At 36.1% G+C, this 23,723-nt stretch overlaps 1 protein-coding gene across 4 annotated transcripts in view; it reads right to left on the reverse strand.

Moving 5' to 3' along the window:
• CCSER1 (coiled-coil serine rich protein 1) overlaps positions 1 to 23,723 on the reverse strand; it is a 672,229-nt gene that overhangs the window by 227,620 nt on the left and 420,886 nt on the right. For 3 of the 4 annotated variants that reach the window (XM_040555665.1, XM_040555666.1, XM_040555667.1), the window contains exon 9: positions 17,096 to 17,173. In XM_040555665.1, coding sequence (XP_040411599.1) covers positions 17,096 to 17,173 — 78 coding nt within the window. Of the gene's footprint in view, positions 1 to 10,210; positions 11,012 to 17,095; positions 17,174 to 23,723 lie in introns of those variants that run through there. The other variant, XM_040555668.1, reaches the window with a different exon arrangement.

Raw genomic sequence — 23,723 nt, forward strand, 5'->3', positions numbered from 1 at the left:
TGAAGCAGTCCTTAATTAGTATATGCAAATGTATGTTTAAAATTCTAACTTCTATTTATACAAATTTAGAGATTATATTCTGTGTAATTAGGTGTAAATTTTAAGGATATGTATTAATCATAATTTGTCTTTGCAAATATGATTAATTAGTGTTTGTAATAGCATATGAAAGTGGAGATTAACTGTGAATAACACTTGCTCAAGTAATTGAATAAATTAAATCAGCATAACTTTTATCTGGGGGGAGAAGGGGAATGATAACAAGAGAGCTGTACTTCAACATAATTTTTGAAACTTTTGTAGTAAATGAAAATATACAAAGACATAGATCATGCCCATGTAAAAGACACTGCAAATATTGCTTTGATGGACCTGCTTCCTTTGGTGTAGTGCTATTGGTATGCACAGATCAGGATCCCAGAGTTCAATGTGCTAAAACATGAGACAAACAAGAAAAGGAGACAGAATATTTACATCTTTTCTGCCTCAAAAATGATAAATGCCCACAGTGTGGTCTTTTACATAATGCACAGTTCTGTAAAAAAATGGATGTGATCAGAATCTAACTAATTATACTGCAAATGTCATACAAAGCCAAATAGCAGGAGAAAACTACTTTCTGATAAAGTTGTATTGTACTATTGTACCATATTGTACCATATTGTACTATACGTAGACTTAAAATTTTATTGTCTTCATCAAGCACCTTGAAGACAGAAAAAAACAGTTTCATTTTACAAAGGAAATAAGATTTTCTAAACGCTGAATATTCAGAGTCCCCTGCTCTCTCCAGTCACCATACAAGGAATATTAATAATAATACAAATAAATAATACCTATCTATCGCTTCCTAAATTCTTTGGATACAGACTGATATAGATTATTTAGATTCCTTTAAATCCCAGGAAGTGTAACAAGGCATAACTCCGGTAATTTTTGAATTTGGATAGTTAAACCAATGAAAGAGGAAGCAATTGCTGTCCCCCTAGTTCTCAGAATTTGTAAACAGTTTTGTTTTTTTTTTCAATCTTGATGTATATGTTCTTATGAACTGTGCAAAAAAAATAAATAAATAATAATAATAATAATAATAATAAAATCATGCTATCCTGTGTAGGCCATACAAATAAATGAACAAAATATTCAATTTCAGAATTCCATTCTGAATTCCATTACAAAAAAAAAAATGGATAGGTCCTCGACTCTGACACACTTCACAGCAACCTATTTGCACCTTTCAAAGGCAAAGCAGATTTCTATTTAAGCAATGGTAAAAACCTCTTACAGGCAAATACAGCAGAAAATACTTACCAGGACATAACAATTTCACGCATTCATACAAAGTGACACAGCAATAAATACTAACTAGCACGATACAATTTTCACCATATTTAAGTATAATTAAGTTCACACTGGAAACCTCCATTATGCTAACTGAAAATACAATGATGAAAAAAAAAATCACAGTTGAAAAAGAGCGCTATTAAAAACAAACAAACAAACAAAAAACAAACAACCCACAACACTGTAATTATTATTATTTCTTCTACAAATCCTTAGGTCTCATATTTGCATCAGAAGTTGTGACTGGGGCATTTACATTAAGAAGATATTTAAAATTCCAACAGTGACCGTGATCCAAATCTAAAAAAATATATTTAGGTTTTTGGAGGATGTTGACTGCGTCTGGAACTTAAATACTTCTCTGTATTTGGACTGATGTGGTACAAAAATTAACATACAAGGAGTCTCTGAGTAGGTTCCAGGTTTCTGCAAACTCTTCAGTGAAGATTAGGATTCCTGTACCGATTTAACACTGCTCACCAACAAACGTCAGTGCTGATTGTTTTTAGAAACCAGTTTTATTACTTTTGAAGATGCTGTTAAAGACTTTTTGTTTGTTTGAGTTGTTGAACAGAGGCCCCAGATCTTAAGTATTCATTTAGTGCAACCTTTGATTTGATTGGAGAAAGCTAATTATTTTCAAACAAGAACACTGCAGTAAGATATTAAGCTACTGAAGTTAATGTTTGTTGCAACAAGTAACTCAACCCTTTTGAAAATGTATTATTATTAACACATATGTAAATAAGCACCTGGGATACCACGTTAGCATTATACTAGCATTTGTGGTCCTTTGGTATTCTATGCTGTGATTTGAGTTCTGTTGCCATTTACAGCTAGTGATGAAATTATAATCCTTCTACATAAAGAATCAAAGAATCATTGAATAGCTTGGGTTGGAAGGGACTTTAAAGATCATCTAGTTCCAACTCCCCTCCAATGGGCAGGGATGCCACCCACTAGATCAGGTTGTCCAGGGCCTCATCCAGCCTGGTCTTCGACATTTCCAAGCATGTGGCATCCACAACTTCTCTGGGCAACCTGCTCCAGTGCCTTACCACATTCTGAGTGAAGTATTTCCTCCTAACATCTAATCTAAATCTCTCCTGTTTTAGTTTATAACTGTCATTGTCTGTCATTATCTGCCTGAGCAAAAAGTTGCTCTCCTCCTTTTTTATAAGCGCCCTTTAAGTACAGAAAGGCTGCAGTGAAGTCGCCCTGAAGCCTTCTCTTCTTCAGGCTGAACATCCCCAGTGATGATCTAGACTTGTGCCTTGGGAAAGGTAGAAGGGTGAATAATTGTCATATGCTAGGGGATGTTTCCCCACTACCTATCTGAAACATCATTCTTGCACATACACATTGTAGAGCATATCTATGTAAGTATGGGTTACAAAATAATGTCACATTTCCGTTTGTGTTTTTATTTAATAAGTTATGGCAATGTGCTCTAGCAACAAGCAAACAAACAAATAAATTAAATCATTATGTGTGAAAGAGAACCTAAATACTAAGAAAATGTGCAGAAGAGATATTGTGTTCTAATGGGCTCACCCTAATGCCTTCAGGATAGTTCAATACAACATTCTGGCATTCGAAATTGAACATGGAGGTTGTATCAGGTTGTTCACATTTCTTTGTTTTTCAATCAAAAGAGAGCTTCCTCTGGCTATAGATATTGAGCTGTACGCTGTAAATATTTCTGTAGAAGTTTTCTCTGAGTCTGCTGGATAAGAAAATCTAAAGAAGCAACATGCTGTCCCTGGGCAAGAATTCTATAGACAAAAGAATAGATAGTGATTTCTCTAACCTTAAGATACTGACCTTTAAAAAAAAAAAAAGCCTTATGTGAAAAGGGGGAGAAATCCTGCCACGCAAAATCTTCAGTTAGTATGCTTTTTCAGGTTTATTCAATAATGTTTTTATTTCATCTTGCCAGTGGTCTACACAAATTAATTCAAGAACAAGCTGTGTATTTCACAAGCTCATGACCTCAAGTCTCTGAAAATGTTTTTTATGCTCATGCAGAAATACTGGTAATAATAATAGATTAATTAAATTTATCAAGGGTAAAGCAGAGCATTAAAATCATTACTTACAACCAAAGTAAGCTTACCATGGTAAGCAACAGTTGGAACAATACAGGACAGAAACAATGCTGAAATGAGTGTCTTTAGTAGAAGGAAAGCTGTCCAACATCATCAAAATATTAAAACTTTATTCTAACAGTGTCCTGGTTTCAGTTAGGACAGAGTTAATTTTCCTCCTAGTAGCTGGCAGGGTGCTATGTTTTGGATTAGAATGAGAAGAGCGCTGATAACATGCTGATGTTTTAATTGTTCTAGAGCAGTGCTTACACCAAGCCAAGGACTTTTCAGCCTCTCTCTGTCCTGCTAGCGAGCAGGCTAGGGATGCAGCAGGAGCTGGGAGGGGACAGACCCAGGACAGCTGACCCAAACTGGCCAAAGGGGTATTCCATAGCATCTGACGTCATGCTGAACAATATATAGGGGTGGCTAGCCGGGGTGCTTATTTCGTACTTATTTCGCACTTATTTCGTACACATTATTACTATTAATATTATTATTATTATTATTATTATTGTTATTCTTTTCCCTGTCTTAATAAACTGTCTTTATCTCAACTCACAGACTTCACTTTCCCATTTCTCTCCCCCATCCCAGAGAGGGAGGGGGGAGGGTGAGCGAACAGCTGTGTGGTGTTTGACCGCCAGCCGGGCTAAACCACAACAAACAGTAATTCACCTAGAGTTTTAGAAGTCAATTTTAAGAATTGTATGCATATTTGCCTGCAATAACAAGGATTATTTGCACTAAAGTGTGCAAACTAGTATGACAGTGGAATACATCATGTCAATGACCTCTCTGCACATTTGCGTGCTATGATCTTTCACCAATGTGTGATATGAAAAACACACACAAAAAAACATTCTGTGTTTAGCTAGAAAAGCGGCAAGACCTACTGAAATTCATTATATTATGAAATATAACATAATGCAAAACACTACTGAAAAGTAAGCTTTGTGGCAGACTAAAGTTTTCTGTAGATGCCCAAAACAATTTATAAGTATTTTAATTAAATCTTACATCTGCATTGTCAACTGAAAATAGCTGTTTCGTAGGCAGTCCAAGATCCATGTTGACAGCATACAGTAAAGCTCTCTTGATATTTGCCAATCAGAATCTATTATGAATAGTTCAAGAAAACTGAAGTTTGCAAATTTCTTAATTGATACAAAACAAAATAAAACAATACAAATTTCTAGACATGTGTATAGAATTCACATATGTGAATTCATATATGAATTCATAGAATTCACAATGGCTTTATTTTCTTTTTGCAGGTTTTCATCATAGCAGCTAGCATCATTCTCAACTATAGGAAAAGAAAAAAATATCATGTCCTACTCCCTAGGAACTGTTCGGCATGCGCCACCACCATATATTCACCACGTAAATGTAAAATAAATAAATAAATAAATAAATGTGGTACACCACTTCATCAAAGCTTTTCCACACTAGCAGTATTAAATGTTTCTTGTGACTTGTTCTTTGGCAATTGCCAAAGACAGCCTTTGTACATGACAACAGCCACCTAGCAGTTTGCTCAGACACCACTACATTCTCTGAAGAAGCACAGTCAGCCCCTCCATTTTAGAGCCCAACTAAAGAACAGGAAAGCTCTAATGACCCTGACTTCATAGCCCTGCCTTGAGTTCACTGATATGCTCTCAATAGTTGCAGAGTCCCATTAACAGTATTACCTGTGGCTTCAGCTCTTATATTCAGTTTCGCAATTCAGAAAGCTTCTTGCATAAAAACAATGTGCTCACTTCTATTTACTACAATGATTAGAAATTCCTGGAATTATTTTGTTATGCAAAACTATCTAAACAATCTTAGGTACACAACTAACATGTTAGCTACTGTTTCTCTAGTAAGCACCTCCTGGCTTCTGGGGATAGTCTCACAAGCCTTCAAAAAACCTTGTGAAAGCAGGAGTATGAGCAAATACAGGACAAACTCTGAACAGTTCATGTTAGTATCAGGATTTTTGTTCACTTTCTGCAATTATATAAGTTTTTTTCAGGGTATTTGGATGCTTGCAAAATACACAGAATCTTAAAAGTCAACTCCACTGGAGCCAGAGAGGCTCCACTTTCCTATCGAACTGGTCCTTTTGCAAACTTGCACTCTAATGGGGGAAACTTGTCTTTCTTCATTTTGTCTTTCAATTTGGCCTGACATTAATCTTTTCTTCTCAATCATTTAAACGACTGGAAGAAGAAGTACAGATGTACACAAGATACACAAATGTATTCAGATGTGCACTTTTAAATAATTGCACATTGGTAAACTCATATCTCTGATGTCTGAACTTAAAATTGTTTCATATATTTTAGGTGTGAAGATCCTACTGCCTCTGTGTGTTCATCATCCACTCCTCTTATCCAGTTGTGCTTTGCTCTTGTTCACTTAAAACCATAATATTTTGTCAGTGAAGGTGTTGGCATTTCTCCCCAAATATAGGTTAGTATGTATGCATTATTACACAATGTAGATCTAATCCTCTTATTTTAGTATCAGACACAAAGCTATAACTTAATTTCATTGTGATAGTCAACATTAGCAGCACTACCAAGTTTCTTCTGAACATTTTTAGATGAATAAAAATCTCCCTGAAAGTAACGAAGCTGGTACTAAACACAAGGTTGTAACATGATTTATGCACTTGCAACTTCAGCATCATTTTGTGCAGACACAAAATACATCTTTGCAAGTTTTTTAGGCAGTGCATTTGCTAACAAAAAAAAAAACAAAAAAACTTTTTTCTTTTATTAGTGTTACCCATATTCTGTTTTCAATTTAATACCTTTTTGTACACTACAAAAGAAATGTTATTGTTCCCCAAATCTCATTTCTCATCCTTTCCCGTCATCATGCTCCTTCTTGCTGCTTTATTATTAATGCTAATATTTTACTCTTAAAAAGTAGAAATTTCCATTACTAAAAATGAATAAATGAATGAAATGAACTAGAAAACCACTGTATTGAAATAAAGGCATAGTACACAGCCTGGTTGCAGTTCTCACTGCATTTCTGTTGAGAAAGTACTAGTAATAGAGCAGTGATATACATGACATTTTCTGTTTCTGTTATTGGTGCGTAACATAGGTCATACATTGTATGCTAAGGTTATCCTTCTAAGCTCTTTCAGCTTTGAAGTTTATATAAAGATCTAAATCATACTGAAGAATTTAAACTATAATATAAATGACCAAATCATATACACATACCTAAAAAGTTAGCACTGGATAAATTCAGCTCCAGAAGATAAACCACAGGCATCCTAACTACTTAAGAAAGCAGACTTTCCAACCCTGCCACTATGCACATACTACCTAACTACCTATGTTTTCAAACAGTCCCAATGATTACGTTTCTTAATAGACCTGTTGTACACTTTTTTTTATTGGCACAAATGCGTATTGAGTTACAGTAGAATAATTTATGTGCCAGCATTTACACTGTTCTTCAGGTTTCCATGTTTAACTGCTTCAGAAGATTAGGTGGTTTTGTTTAAATGACAAACAAACCAACCAACCAACCAAACAAAAAAACACCACAAAAAATGAACAACCACACACACTGACAAATGAAACAATCTCTCTTCAGTTTAAGCAGTACATATCCTTTCCTCATCTGTATCTCACCCCAGGTTTTTGGAGACTTGTCTGTCTCTAACTGCTTGTCACTCTTAAAATTACTCTTGGTCCTTCTCAAATTCTCAACATCTACCACAGAATATTTGCTCAAGCTGTATCATTTCCGCACCTGTGTTTTGTTTGTTTTGGTTAGTTTTTACATCCAGTGACTCAATTTCCACTTTTATCACCCTTGCAAACAGCGCTACACACAGACCTTTGGAAATCCCTTGAGAAAAGTGCAGAAACTAAATTCAGGTTATTTGATACCTCTTGCAAAACATTAATTGGAAAAAGAAGGTGTGACTTGTTAATGTCAATGCTCAATATGAGAATAAATTATTTTGCCAACATGATTTTAACATTGTATATCTATAAACACCCAGTTGCCACTGCTTGTAACAAGACACAGTCTTTTTATTTACTTTTATTTTTTTCGTCTGGCCCTCCTAAAGATTTGCTTTAGCTCCTAAGAGCAATTATCTGATGAGCAGGTTATTATTTTTTTTTTCATAATCAATTGTTTATCTTTGTAACTAATAGTAGATGTTATGCCACACAAATGTACATTTACACCTTGCAGATACCAATAACAAACACTTTTTCTGGGAAGAATGATCTTTAAACAAAAAGGAAACTAAAACATGTATAGGCATGGGTGACAGCTAATGCATTAAAAGCACAGACACTGGATGATACCAGATGCCCCAGGGCTATGAACAACTCAGCAGCAGTAGTTACTCACCATCAAAGGAAGGAAACACCTTTGGAGCACAGTAAAACCGGTTGCAAAGATAACAGAGACGTCATGTGGACTTGCAGATCAATGAGAAAGAGCAAGGTGTAGAACATGTTAGCAAACATATAAGAGAGATCCCAAGCGGACCTCCAAAAAGAGGAGAAGGAAAGAAATCAATGTTAACATCAGACTCCTGACAAGGAGCTGTGATACCAGATTTGCTGTAATGGTACCACTTCCATGACTGACCCGGAGCTATTGACCTTTGTATCAAGAGAAGTTGTGCAATAGTGAGCATTACAAGAAAGTTGTAGGTACTAGGATTTTTGTGTATATTTAATTTTGTCTGTTTATAATTTGAAATGGACATGCTAGTATCATTGTAACTGTAATAATAAAAATAAAAAATATTTGATTAAATTGTTAAGAATTTAATTAGACTAACGAAGTTCTTGTCCATGCATATAAAGTGTGGGTTTTGCTCATGAAAAGATTTTGAGTGTAACAGCCTGGTGTGAACTCTTACAAACTACTCTGCAAGGTGGCAAAAATCATCAGTGGATTAACTGCATATTGTCCATATTCAGTATTATTACAGCACTTGCTAAAATAGTTGTTTTCCTCACTACTATACATTCAAAAGGACTAATTGGTAGAGCAATTAAGACTTATTAGACTGTTTTATGTTTTCATACTAGAATAACTGTCTTGTCAACTATTTTTTGGTCCTCATCATAAGCATAAAATCTGAATACTACTTCTGTACTGCTAACTGCTGCCAAGTAAAGAGAAAATCCACTGTATAGAGATATTCTAATAAGTTCTCCATTCACAGTAATTTATAAAACAAGTGACTTTTGTATGTTTATGACCTTAATAGATACTTTGATTGTGTCTCCCTGAAGTCTAAATATCTACTTATCTATCATGACTTTTTTCCAGACCATTGGAATGCCATGTGAGCAAAAAACCAACCCCGAGTAATTTTTTATTTGTTCATATGGTTAAGGTTAGGAAAAAAAATAATCATAAAACTAAAACAAATTAGGAAAAGGGTATTGGAAATTATGAGTAATTTCCTGGAAAAGTTAAAATCCCAACTCTTATGCTCATTACCCCCAAAGTCTGTGCTCAGTTTTGCAATGAAGTGACAGCTGCTAGCAACACCTCTACCACAAGAAAGTTTTAGAAATAGCTAGTATTTTACATACACTTTTATAAAGACTCAGGAGAAACAGGTACAAAGACTGATCATTTAGGAAGCAAAACTAGTTTTTCCTTCTCATCTGAATCCTGAAATTATTTTTTTTCTTCTACTTTTCTTCTTTCACTGCCTTATGCAGTTTTTTTCACAACTCTCTTCATTCCCTAGATCTATTTCTTTAAGCAGCATACTAATCTCTGTGCCAAAGCACCACAATGAAAAATGCTTTCCCTATCCTCTTCCAGATAACGTTATCCTACATGGACTGAAAATATTAGCATAATAAAGATGGTGATGAAAAAAAAGAAAGCATGACAAACAGCAAAAGGTAGGCAATTCTATGCTGAAAGATTATTAAAAGGATTCTCAAGTACCAAGGAAGAGAAGGAAGAATGGCAACAGATAAAGGTCAATAAGGAAGGCGAAGTTCAAAAAGGGTAATATGCACATGCTTATTTCAGTTGTTTCTGTAAAGTATTTGCTACTTATATGTTTTTTTCAAGATACTTCTGACAAACAGAAAAAACTGTGCAATTATATGCACAAAAAAATCTCAGGAAGACTGACTGAAAGAATGAGAGGATGCTGAAGACTGCTGTTGTAAACAAAAGAAGAAAAGATGAAATAAGATTGGTAAATAGTAGCACCATGTTGAGTGGTACCATAATAAGCCAAGATAATGAAACATCACCTGTGAGGAAGGTCCATTCACTTTAAAGAGTTACAGGACTTTTTTAGTTATTTGCTTTTATTTTCAGTTCAGATCCATTTCAGAATAACCGGTGAAATGTTATTTTTAAATGAGAGTAATATGGCCGCAGAAATTAAAGCCAAGGATGCTGAACAGTTGCTCAGGTTGAATAAATGTTCCTACTATACATTACGTGGCCTGATCAAAATGGCACAGTAAGAAGATTGAAATATTATCTCTTGTTTGTAGAAGAACATATTAGCAGGAAAGGTTTAAGCATACTGCTGGCACAGTTGCCTTCTTATCTTACCTGGTAAAGGTGGGTGAATGAAGTACATCCTCAGCTGAATTAAGTCAGTCGGGGTAAGGGAACACTGAAAGAAGTGGTGACAGGGTTTGTGATGAACCCTCCGTTTTGCTTCTGATTTCTTGATTAATAAGGCCATAATCCAGCGATGACTTTTTCTCTCTCTCTCTTTTTTTTTTTTTTTTTAACTACTCTAAGTAGCACCTTCATGTCCAGGAAACGCAATATTTTTTTTGCTCACGTGCATTGGTGGTGTCTTAGCAACATCTCTTAGAAGCCAAAGTACTCAAAAAAAAAAACACATAAAAAGTAGAGTAAAGCTGTGATTCAAATGGATTCAAAAATCACAGTGTACACTAGGATCAGCTCTTTCATTTCCTAGGATAAAGCTGAGTGAATTCTAACCTTATAAAAGGTTAAGAAATACCCTGCAGAAATGTCTCTTGAATCTCACATGTAAATTACAAATATGAATTCATCAAACAGAGCACATACTGAAAGGCACTGACCCTGTATTTACAAACAGTGCAAAGTTATTATTACTGGAAGCCAAAAATGTAAGGTTGCAATACTAATAGTTTCCTTAGGTTTCCACATCTTGATGATGTATATTCAAATCTCAGAGAGAAGCATCACTGAAGTATTTTCTTACTTGTTGTGAATCACCAATGGATGATTAAAGTATGTACAATAAGAATAAATGAATTTTATTTCTGATAATAACTTCATGATATCTTACTAATAATTTACTCATTGATACATTTAATAATGAATATATTGCTGACAAAAGTGATGTTTGGCTGTTGATAATGTAAATACAAAGTAATCCAATTTTGCCAAGAATGGTAACTTGCAGCTCATTTCATATACAGCAGTATTTAATTAAATCCGTAAGTGTGGAGTGTCCAGATGTTGTTTTTTTAATTTAATAATGATGGAACCAATGAGATGCTGATAGGTTTGTAAACTAAGCCTTCAGAACATGAAGAATTCCACAGGGCCTTTAAAAAAAATAAAAAGAAGAAAAAGAAAAAAGAAAAGAAAAATGAAATGAAATCTTAAAGATGCATGGTTTGATGGCAACACAAAGTTATATGAAATTTTTTCATTTCTGTTGTAAGCCAGCATGCAGGCAGCATGTAATAATAAAGCTTCTTTCATACCAATGATCAACATAACAATGAGTTAAATGACATTGCATACAAAAATGGAAATACAACTCTTCAGCTTGTGTATGACAGTTCTAGTTAGAAAATATTTACAACAGATGCCATGTTTGTACAGGAAAAAGGTCTCCAGAATGAGACAGTTTATGCTAATAGAGGGGATCTATATGCGGCATGCACACAACATGAAAATATTTCCACATTATGATAGAACTGTGTGAGTAGATCATTCTGTGTTAAAAACCACTGATTTTAAACTCAATAATATGTAAAGTAAAATAAAGTAAAATAAAGTAAAATAAAATAAAACAAAATAAAATAAAACAAAACATACATTCTTAAAAATACATTGCTTTATAGTACTGTGGTTATCCATTGTTAATTTCTGAAGTTTGCTCATTGATCTTTTCTTCCAGCTGAGTCTACTTTTGTTTATTTTAATATATTTTTAAGAAAACATGCTCAAAACCTATTTCAAAACATTGCTATGTTAGAGAATTTCCATTAAATTGATCCATTTTACTAAATACCGAATTCATTTACTTTTGATAAACTATTAAATTTTGAAATCAACTTTTCCTTTCTCATTTTACCTTTCCTTTTGACTAGTCATTATTTATAAAGGAACAAAATTCAAAAGCTTTCAGTGCTAGTAAGATATTCCCAAACCATTCTCCGGCCTTATAAATAGGACACTAATAGTATTCAGTGTAGTGCATGAACAGAATCAGTAAAGCATGACTTAGTGAGACAAAGATGGCTTTTTTTAATTTTAACCAAGTAAAAACTATTGAATGGTCTCATTTTTTAGTGTCCTACTACTTATCTCATTAGTGTAACAGAAGAAGCTTGTGACAGAGAAATACAGAGTAAGTAGGAAGATGGAAAAGTAAAAAGTCAAGAATATCTTATTACACTTATTACAGATGTATTACAGAAAGACTATGTTTTAAAAGATGCAGACACTGCAGTATTATTCTAATTTTGGTCTACGAGGAGACTCCACTACTATATCAAGCCACATTTTACTACAGATATTACAACTGATCTTATTTGTACAGAAGCCAAGTTGAATTCTACAAATCACAAATGAAGAGCATTTGCACTTACTGAGCACCACTACAGAATGCAAAGTAAACTAGTTAGTGGAAGCCTCTCTGATTTCCACGCTGCAAGTCACAGTTTCTACCCCCAAACCCAGTTTACTTTTAAACTAATAAATGTGACTACCTTTACTGGAACTCACACAGCAAATAACCTGGGCTTTGATGGTTAGACAGTATGTTTGGAAAGATTTGGTGGGAAGCAATCATTAAGAACAACAAAAAAAAAAAGTTTCAGCAAAATATTTTGCAATCACTGGATGGAAAGTTTGAAATAATTTGCAGGAGTAGGACAGCCTAGAACACATTTTGCCTAGAAGTTTTGAAATGGCATACTGAAAATGGGGAAACTGGACACGAGAAGAAGAGAAAATGATTTATGGAGGAAGTTGTGGGAAATGAATATGCACTCCAAGAACAACTTGGATATCCATTTTTGGATAGGTACGCAGGAGTACCAGCAAAGCAAAGACTGAAATGCTTAACCATTGATTTGATTTCTAAGTGAACTTACTTTTTGAAGAATTGTGTTAGAGGTATATTAGGCAGGATTTTGCATTATCTCACCATACAATTTAGAAAACAACCCCCAAGAGATGAAATAAGTGGAGAAAATGTAGTAGTAACATACAATAGCAGGTGGACATCAGTTTCCCAGGCTAAAAGAAAAAAGAAAAAAAAAAGCAAAAGTGGAAGCACGATGATTTTCTGGTTTAGGTGGGATAATGCAATCCATTTCACACTGTAACAAACTATATGATACTGTGGACTGTATATACATATTTAGATATATTCAGATTAAACTAGAAAATTTAAGTATGTTAGTATTCTCTTCCCTTCCTAAAGGAGAAGACATAGTGCATTGTAGTTCCTCACAGTATCCATAAAGCCTGGCGGCCAGGGAAGACAAGCAGGATTGGTAGGAGGTGGAGGGGAACAGTTACAGCATCCAGGTCTGTATCTTCCACTCCCTCCTAGTGAAACAAAGAGGTTCTGTAGAAAGAGGTGCCCAACCTTTGAGAGGGAAATGCTGTCCAAGGTAATGTAGAACAAGCTACAAGACAAATACCCTGAAAATGTATTAGTATGGACACCTATTAATTTTGATTTTGCATGATAGTACAGGGTTTTGGAGTTAGTTTTTGTTTGTGTATCAGCCAGCACTGTTGTAAACATATGCAAATCAAACAGTAAGCAGACTGGTAGCAATAACTTGCAAGTTTGTTGTCTGAGACTCTAGAAGCACAAGACAAAATGTCAGGTAATCACTAAGCTGGAATGGATACTCAATAAATGGGGAATGAGTTAAGAACCAGTCCAAAACCTGTATACATCAGTTTCACTCTCAGTATGAGAGACAAAGCACAGAACAGCAGTTCAGGATTGTGAAATCTGTAATATCAGCAACAAAGAAAACATAGAAAAGGCACTTTAGAAATCATGCCAACCCCTAGAAACTTCTACTCCAGGTATATCAAAATTAAGGACAAATAATTTTCATCAAAAACCTGATAGACCGATGATGAGCTGGAATTCTTTTTCTGACTGAAATAGAGAACTGTACTGTGGTTGTTTGATTCTGCTTTCAGGACACATTTTAAGGAAAACTCATTTGCAATGGCACATGCTTGTGTGCTGATGTGATGCCAGCATGATACTTAGGACTATTTATTTATCTCCTTTACTAGCATTGTATCAGTTAACATGCTATTGTAATCAGTCACAATGTTAGTTGTATAGTAACCTGATTGGCATGTAAGAAATTAGTTGTTGATTCCTCAATATAATAAGGCCATTCAGACAGAGAAAGGTGCAGAAGATTAAATTGGCATTGACTATTTAAGAAACTTCATCATTTTGCAGTCTCCCACATTAATCTGTTGTGCACATGGCTCTTTCTGCAAGACTCACAAAAAGTTTTAAATTATTCTTAGTTCATATACTTTAAGATTAATTTTAGGACTATCATAAGGTAGAAGTTCCTTGTCATTCTGCACTAGAAAGCAATTAGCTTTCTATGAAACCTGGATTATTTTCTAATGTCTTTCCATGATACACATGGCAGCTAGCTTGATATTTTACTTTCAATGTAGTCAAGTAGCATAGTGGTCATATTAAGCACATGTTAAACACTAACTTAAGGATTTCAGAAATACTACAGTATGAAGTATATTCTGTGTTTACAACATCAGTGAAATAATGCTATTATTGATAATACATTTATCTATCACTCATTTTTGAAGTTGTATTAAGGGTTAAAATATTTGACTTTTTTGATTGCTTGTTTTGCTTTACAGTAGCAAATCTGTAGTGATGAGGGAATGAACTTAATTTTTCTGCTTACCTGTTAAACTACATATCTTTAGTATTCAATGTATGCTGCACTCAGAATGTGTGACCAATGTGCTGAAGATTCTCTCTTGCATTCTCTTTTGCATTTGACTATTTAATCTAATTTCACATTAGCACAGTATTCTTGTAGTTACACGTACACAAATCCTAGACAAAATGATGTACGGATACCATTTGCCAGGGTTACGTTTTGGTTTTGAAAATCTCATATACAAGCAAAGAATACCAATGTAATTGCCACTTGGCTACAATGTAAACACAGCTGAACTAATTACCTGTAATAAAAAACCTTTGGAGAAAAGCTGCATGATCTAATAAATGAATGAGCAAAAGTTTATAACACTAATATGAAAAGTGTTAAAATTATTTATTTGTACATTCTTCTTCATTCTTACACGGCTTGAATTCCCTTCATGATGGTCATAGTAAGCACGACTCATTCCTGTAGACTGGTTCAACTTTCTCTGTAATCTATTCCCTGTAACACAATTTCTACAAGTATTCTCTACAAGATAAGTATAGGTGGATGTGTTGTTTGATACAAAAATATTCCACATATCCTTTTGTTCTTCCGTTACTGTGTACTATATAAAAAACATACGATTTCAACCATGACATGGTAGAGACAATTTACCAGGGAAGGTTGAAAAATGTTTCACTACTGTTGAAGAGAATACTGCTAAAGAAAAGGATTTGTATTGTTATTGTTGTTATCTTTAATACTCAGACCTCATCTAGGAAACTGTATCTGTTTGGGGGAGGGTGGGGCATCTAATTTTACCACAGAATCAGCAACCCTCTACCAACACAAAAATCCCCCCCTCCATAGGAAAAAAAAGACTGGAAAAAGAAGAAAAACTCAGTTAACAGCATGAATCACTGCAGCATATACCACATATTTGGTTTAGGGCAGGGTAGGGATAACAACCAAATGCATAAATCATAACTGTTAAAAAAAAAAATCCTAGAAATTGGTCACTGTCATTTGTAGTCGAAGACTTTTACTTAACATCTGAGCTCTTGTTAGTAAAGTAGCTATTAAGGATAATTAGCCCCAGCAGAAAGAGGTACAGAATTGTACCATTAACAGTTTTAAAGGTATTTGTGAATATTATGGGATTTTCATCATCAGTAGATACACCTCACAGTTTCAGTATGCCCAGATGACATTGTTGCTATTTCACAGATGAATACAGCAGAATACATGAATGCAGCAGAATACACAGGCTCATATTTTGCAACCCATGCACAAGAAATCAGTGGAGGTAGGTACATCAAGTAAAATACTGACACGTGCCCTAAATGAAAAAATACTTAGAAGAAAGAAAACAAAAAGCCCACAAGTGTTAAGAGTAATATACATAAAAAAAGTAATTATTAGTAAATGGCATATATGGTAAATATTTTTGTGCAACCTATTTTACTTACAATAATAATAATAATAAGTCATACTTCTTGTTTGAATCAACTTAAAAAAAGAGACAAAAAAAAGAAAAGCATACTTGACTTCAATAACTTTTCTGATTAAAATGTGAAAATTTTACTTTTTTTATCTTCACAAGACTACCTGAAGACTTGGAAGACAAAAACTTTAATGTTCCACTGATAAAATACATGCTGAAAGAAAGGTTTCAAAACCTGCTTTGATTCCAGTGTTTCTTTTATAAATTGGAAGCAGCACGTTGATATATATCAATGCAGAAACACAGCCTTAGTTTGCAGAACAGTCTTTGGTGAGAAGTACTCTGTTAGATTCTGCTTAAATGACAGAACAAAAGAACTGTCCTAAATATACAACATTCTGGCATTTTTAATCACAGATTATTTAAGAAGGCTCATATAAACAAGTAATTTTCTCACATATATTCAACTGATGTCCCACAAAAAAAAAAAAAGATATCTTTTATTTAAAAAAAAAAAAAAGCAGACAAAAATGTTTTCTACTATGTTCTTATGTTCTTCCATGATGGTAAAAAGTATCATTTCACTTTCCAGCAGAAATTTTGAGTGATGCTCTTCAAGAAATATAACTTTAACAATACTTGTCATAATTAGACCTATTCCATTACCTTCCAAAATTCAAATTTTGTTTGGATAGCATATGGTGATTATAAACATAATAACCTAATTAACTTGTTAATAAGTGTGTAAATGACTGTTGACACTGAAAAAAAAATTACAATCCATTAATACATATCCTCTGCATTCATTTAAGCTAATTCTGTGCTGTTTGTAAAGCATAAAATTAACAGGGTATTGGTATGCTGGCAGGTAGCTGCAATTACCTTCTCATGTTGCAGAAGTCATTTAAAAATCATTTAAGAGCAAAGGATGAATGATGTTCCAGTAAATCCCATTAAATCAATGCACAGACACAACAGCAGCAGAAGCAAACAGGTTGATAGAACTTTGAAAACCCATAAAGATGAAAAAGAAAAAAGGACTGCTCAATACAGCTACTTACATCATGGCCTACAAGTTCTGTCTGCGTGGATTTATCTGCTTGGGAAACAAAAGCCTTCTGCAAACACTGAGCCTTTTCCTGTAAAACAAAATAACATATCACAGGTGAGTCATCTTTTTGCTCACTGAGCCTTGCAGCTATCAAATAAGTACAAAACTCATGCACGGCCAGCTGTTCAGAAATGAATTTTACTGTGATACTATTCTGACTGTGAGGTTTATTTCCTTACTATTATTTCCTACATCAATTTATCTTTCTCTTAAATAGACAGGAAAGTCCAACTCTGCAGAAGAGCTGCATCCACAGGAAGGATGTGGACGAAGAAGAAATTGATAGATTGTGAAGAGTTCCCCCTGAGAAACAGCCAAGAGTCAGTTGAGAGCCTGCGGGTAAAAATTAAGGACTGGACCAACAAAGGATGTCTTGTGGTTGGGGTCTGCTACAGGCCACCTGATCGGGGGAGCCTGTGGATGAGGCCTTCTTGCTCCAACTACAAGAAGCTTCTCACTCACAGGCTCTCATCCTCTTGGGAGATTTCAATCACCTGGATGTTTGCTGGGAAAGCCACATGGCAGGCAGTAAGCAATCCAGGAGACTCCTGGAGTCCACTGAGAATAACTTCCTCGTCCAGGTGTTAGATAAACCTACCAGAGAAGAAGCGTTACTGGACCTGGTGCTCACCAATGTAGAAGAGCTTGTTAAAGAGTTTAAGACTGGAGGAAGTCCGGGTTGCAGGGACCATGCCCTGGTTGAACGTGTGATATTGAGGGGTATGGGCCTAGCTAAGAGCAAAGTCAGGACCCTGAACTTCAGAAGAGCCAACTTCCAGCTATTCAGAGAATTAGTGGATGAGATCCCATGGGACATGGTCCTTAGGGACAGAGGATCTGATCAGAGCTGGTAACTTTTTAAGGATATTTTCCTTAGAGCACAAGAGCTCTCTATTCCCATATGTAATAAATCAAGCAGGGAAGGTAGGAAACCAGCATGGCTGAACAAGGACCTGCTCGTCAAACTTAGGCAAAAGAAGAAATGCACAGACAGTGGAAACAGGGCCACGTGCCCTGGGAATAGTACAGAAATGCCGTCTGGATGTACAGGGATGGGATCGAGAAAGCGAAGGCACTGACAGAACTCTACTTGTCAAGGGATGCAAAGAATAACAAGAAGGGGTTCTCAAGGTACACTGGCTGCAAAAGAAAGACTAAGGAGAATGTATCACCTCTGACAAATGAAGATGGAGAACTGGTAACAACAGATGTGGAGAAGGCAGAGGTTCTTAACAACTTCTTTGCCTCGGTCTTCACTAGTGGTCAGGCTTCCCACACCTCCCTAGTCCCCGAACCTCCAGGCAGTGGCCAGGGGAGCAGAGTCCCTCCCACTGCAAACAAAGAGTAAGTTCAGGACCTCCTGACACAACTTTACAACTGCAAGTCTATGGGCCCTCATGACACGCATCCCAGGGTCCTGAGGGAATTGGCTGAGGTAGTCACCAAGCCACTCTTCATCATATTTGAAAAATTATTGCAGTCAGGTGAAGTCCCCGGCGACTGGAAAAAAGGAAACATTACTCCAATTTTTTTTAAAACATAGAGAGGAAGACCTGGGGAACTACAGATCAGTGAGCCTCACCTCTGTGCCTGGAATGATCATGGAACAAATCCTCTTGGAGGCAATGTTAATGGCACATGCAGGACATGGAGGTGATCTGGGAAAGCCAGCATGGCTTCACCAAGGGCAAATCGTGCCTGACCAATCTGGTGGCCTTCTATGATGGACCGACTGCATCAGTTGACAAGAGAAGACCGACCGATGTCATCTACTTGGACTTCTGTAAGGCTTGACACAGTTCCACACGACTTCCTAATCTCTAAATTGAAAAGATATGGATTTGAAGGGTGTACCATCCAGTGGATAAGGAATTGGCTCGATGGTCACATCCAGATTCTACTGGCCTTTTGTCCAGGTGGAGGTCAGTGACTAGCAGTGTCCCTGAGGCATGTGTCTTGGGACCGGTGCTTTTCAGTATCTTCATCAATGACACAGGCAATGGGATTGAGTACAACCTCAGCATGTTTGCAGATGACACCAAGCTGAGTGGTACAAGAGAAGGAAGAGATGTCATTCAAAGGGACCCAGACAAGCTTGAGAATTGGCCCATGTGAACCGCAAGAGGTTCAACAAGTCCAAGTGCAAGGTGCTGCACCTGGGCTGGGGTAATCCCAGACAGGAGTACAGACTGGGAGAAGAACTCATTGAGAGCAACCCTGTGGAGAGAGACTTGGCGGTTCTGGTGGATGAAAGGCTCAGCATGAGTCAGCAGCGCGCTTGCAGCCCAGGAGGCAACTGTGTCCTGGGCTGCATCAAAAGAGATGTGACCAGCAGGTCAAGGGAGATGATTGTCCCTGTCTACTCTGCCCTCGTGAGACCCCACCTGGAGTACTGCATCCAGGTTTGGGGCCCCCATCACAAGAAAGATGTGGACCTGTTAGAGTGAGTCCAGAGGAAGGCTACAAAGATGACCAGAGGGCTGGAGCACCTCTCCTATGAAGAAAGGCTGAGAGAGCTGGCAATGTTCATCCTGGAAAAGAGAAGGCTCTGGGGAGACCTCACTGCACCTTTTAATACTTAAAGGGGACTTACAAAAAGGAATGAGAAGGACTCTTTACTTGGGTAGATAATGATAGGACAAGGGGAAATGGTCTTAAACTAAAAGAGGATCGATTTAGATTAGACATTAGGAGGAAATTCTTCACTGTAAGGTTAGTGAGGCAGTGGAACAGGTTGCCCAGAGAAGCTGTGGATGCCCCATCTACGGAGGTGCTCAAGGCCAGGCTGGATGGGGCCTTGGCTAGCCTGATCTAGTGGGTGGCATCCCTGCCTATGGCAGGGGGGTTGGAGTTAGATGATCTTTAAGGTCCCTTCCAACCCAAGCTATTCTATGATTCTATGATGCCACTGCGGTGGGATGGGAAGTGCGATACTTTATTCAAAGCAGATGCAAGCCTTGAAAGGTAGCAGTTACAACTCTTAGAAATATCAGCACCACTCCAACGACAAAAACACTATTTATTTTTGTTTTAGAAACAGTAAGTAACATGCAAACTCCACAGTATAATGTCAGGACAACATCCACCTTGCCCGATAAAAACAGGCTAGAAATGCCTAAACATTTCTTGGCTATGTACTGATTTCTGCTTCTCCCAGCCCTCTCCCTTTGCATCCCAATTATTTTTTTGAAGTATCGTGGAAATTCTGTGACAGACTCAGGCAAAGAAATCTGGCCATTTTGAAACAATTACACCTCACAGAAAAGCATTTTGAGACTTCATTTGAAACTCATCCCTGATGAGAAATATTGATCCTCATTAAGTCCTTACATATACTGTAGTTTTTTTTCTCAAGGAAATTATACAATGGAAAAGTTGTAAATACATAGAATAAGGTAAGAAAAGGCACACAGGAGGGTAAGGTTTCATGAACACAGAACGCTAAAAGTCCTTTAGTGCACTGATTTATATTTTCTTATCTACCAAATCAGTTTTATTTTTCAGCTATACCCATAAAAAATACTTAACTCATCTTAGATGCAAATTCCTCAAGATCTACAAAAAATATGTTTTCATATGCTGTTGTGTCTGTAATAATAGTAAAACTAAATTTATGTAAATTGAAATTCAGGTTAAATGAATCTTGAGTTGAATGAAACTCAGGTTTTACTTCAATAAAGATATAGAAACCTTACTATTTTCAGCTACTATTTTTGTTGTTTTTCAAAAGTACCTATATATTTTTAAAATCAAATGTTGTTAATTTCAAGGCAAGATACACACCACTAAATTGAGTGAATTTTCACACAAAGCTTGTAAACAGCAGGAAGACAACATCAAAATGGTCCTATCTCTGGCATCTCAACTCTTCAAAAAATTTTAAATAAATAAATGAGTAAAAATCAGACCAAACACTTCACTGCACTGCGTTTCGTAGTGGTCCAGTGAAAGACATCTCTCTAAAGACCACAAAGGGACTTAATAGTTTGTACAAACTACATGTAGGTGAATTTTTTAAATAGAGCATAAATAAACAGCTTTCCTTAACCATTCTGCATGTTGTCTTTCCTTCTTATTAAAATATGTAGCACTAAGAGTACACTTGTTTGGTGACAGGACTAACAGCACAAAAAATTCTCATTCACTGGGTTCATCCTAATTAGTTAAAATAGGCAAGAACTGTTGGCAATTTTGAAGTCACATAGCAACTCCGCAACACCGCCATCAGGGTTGATCACAAAAATGCCCTCTCATGAGTATGTGCTTGTATACTTATTTTATGTTTGCAGTAAGTTACTGAGAAGTGCTGTAATAGGAAGATAAGAGGCATCAGCTGATCACAAGCATGTAAAAACATTCTATGCAAAAGAAAAAAAAAAAAAAAGAAGGAAGACAAAAGGATATAAGCAAAGAGAGAGACAAAACAGCAGTATTCCTTGAATTGCAATAAGGTGCCAAAGTGAAGGTGCGAAAGTGTTGACCTAAACAAGTTTAGTTCCAGAAAAACAACAAATAAAGGAGACTACTGCAGTCAGAATGATGGTAAAGACTGTCATTTGCATTAGAAACAGACAAGGAAAACAAAGTCACCCAGTGCGTTTCTCAAGATTTATATATCCCCTAAATGTGTATGATTTACAACGTGTCAGCAAAAGCTACCTTGAGAATTTTTGGACTCATCACCCTGCTCTGCTATCACTACTGGAAGAAAAATAGAAAAGAATACAACTAAACAAACCCTACCCAAAACAAACCTCAGCACCTACATTAAAAGTTCTGCAGACAGGACCAGCAAGAGTTTTTCTGACACACGCCCTCCCCAGAAGGCAATAATGAAAACCAGTCTCCTGCTGGGCACCACTTGTCTCGGGAAACCAAAAATCCACCTTTCATCTGCCCGGCACCCTTTCCCTGCCAAGGTATTCAATTAACCACTTACCTTACTTCTTACTACCACCCAGCTATCCAAGCATAATAGCTTGCCACAATAAGATGAAAACCTTTGGCTGACAAAAATGTTCTACTTCATGATGACAGGACAGACACTTAAGATAAAATAGTACGTCAGAAGGAAAGAAGTTTCAGGAAACCTGCTTAATTATGTTTGGGAATCTGTTTTTCAAAATTATCTGTTTTTCAACAACATCCCTCTTCTACCTCCACCAAACACACTTTCTAAACCCAGCAATTTGACAGGTCACATGAAGTGCCAAGAAATCTCTGCTAAGACTGCAAGGATCTGGTTTGAAATAAGAAGAGTGCCTTGTATCTTGTTACTCATACAAGTTATCTATCTTCTAATTCCTACTTTCTGCAGATGCTGACAATCCAACAGTGTTTAGAAATGAAGTAACGAAAAATTAAAAATGGGAAAAAAAAGAAATAAAAATTAATACAAAGAAGTATAGGGGGCAATGGATTCATGGATAAATCAACAAACTTAACTTCCTTTCAACAAAATCACGAACAAAGCAGCTCCCTGCCTATACTGTCCTTGCAGGAGTCCAAGTGAATAGCTGGAACTGCATAAACAGCAAAAGTTTTGCACCCTGGGGAAGTCTCGTACACTGAAAGGATCAATGAGTAACATGTATCATCAGACATCTCTTATCTCACTTCTCTACTAATATGATTGTGAATTGAACTATCAGTTCACCAAGTACTTCCTCCTAATATGACATGATAGACATTAGAAGTAGCAATGCCTTGGAAGAAACTGTAAAAACTGCACACACCAAAGCCTGTCAAATCTTTTTAACGTTTGTACATACCAGAATTGTCTTGGGCACTACAAGAACTACATTTTTTATTGTTACAGTTTGGGCTTTGATTTTTATCTATCTGTCTGTCTGTCTATCTATCTATCTATCTATCTATCTATCTATTTTAACCTGCATGCTACAATATAAGTGAAGTAGCGTAAAACACTAGGGGAACTACTCTTATTGCTAATGTTTTCTTGTCAATATTCCACAGCAGAGGAATATCTGCATCAAACTGTACTTTAAATGTTACATACCCACAGAAACTACCCAGGTCCGGTTTAAAGCTACATTCCCAACAAATCTACATGGAGTGACAAATATTCTGTGTTGTTTGAACCACTGAACCCTCTCCCCCTCCCCCAAGTTGTTTAGCCAATATCTCTTAATTGAGAGTAAATACGTAAATATTGATGGTTTAAATTTGTTCAACTTAAATGAATAGTGAAACAAAACTTTTTTTTTTTTTTTTCTAACAGTGGAAGTTTCACAGCCAAATTTGCATTCCAAACATGAACAAAAGTGGAATGTCAGCTGGGATATTGAAAAGCAGCATTTAGGGGCTACTTCAATTGTTTAGAATGGGAACTTCCAGAGTAAAAGATGTGCTTAGCCTTCACAACTATAAGATAGGTACTTGAGAAAGAGTAGAGTGAGTTACTAGCAGAATATTTATATTTAGAGAGCCAGTATAGGCTAATACATCTCAAAACATTAGTAGCTTTTTACAACATTTCTCCTCCAAGCAGAAAAATGCTAAAACAATTTTCATAGCTTTGACTGTGACTGGGTTAAAATTCTCTTATCCAATTCCAT

This window comes from Cygnus olor, chromosome 4, assembly GCF_009769625.2.
Source record: "Cygnus olor isolate bCygOlo1 chromosome 4, bCygOlo1.pri.v2, whole genome shotgun sequence".
Taxonomy (NCBI): Eukaryota; Metazoa; Chordata; class Aves; order Anseriformes; family Anatidae; genus Cygnus; species Cygnus olor.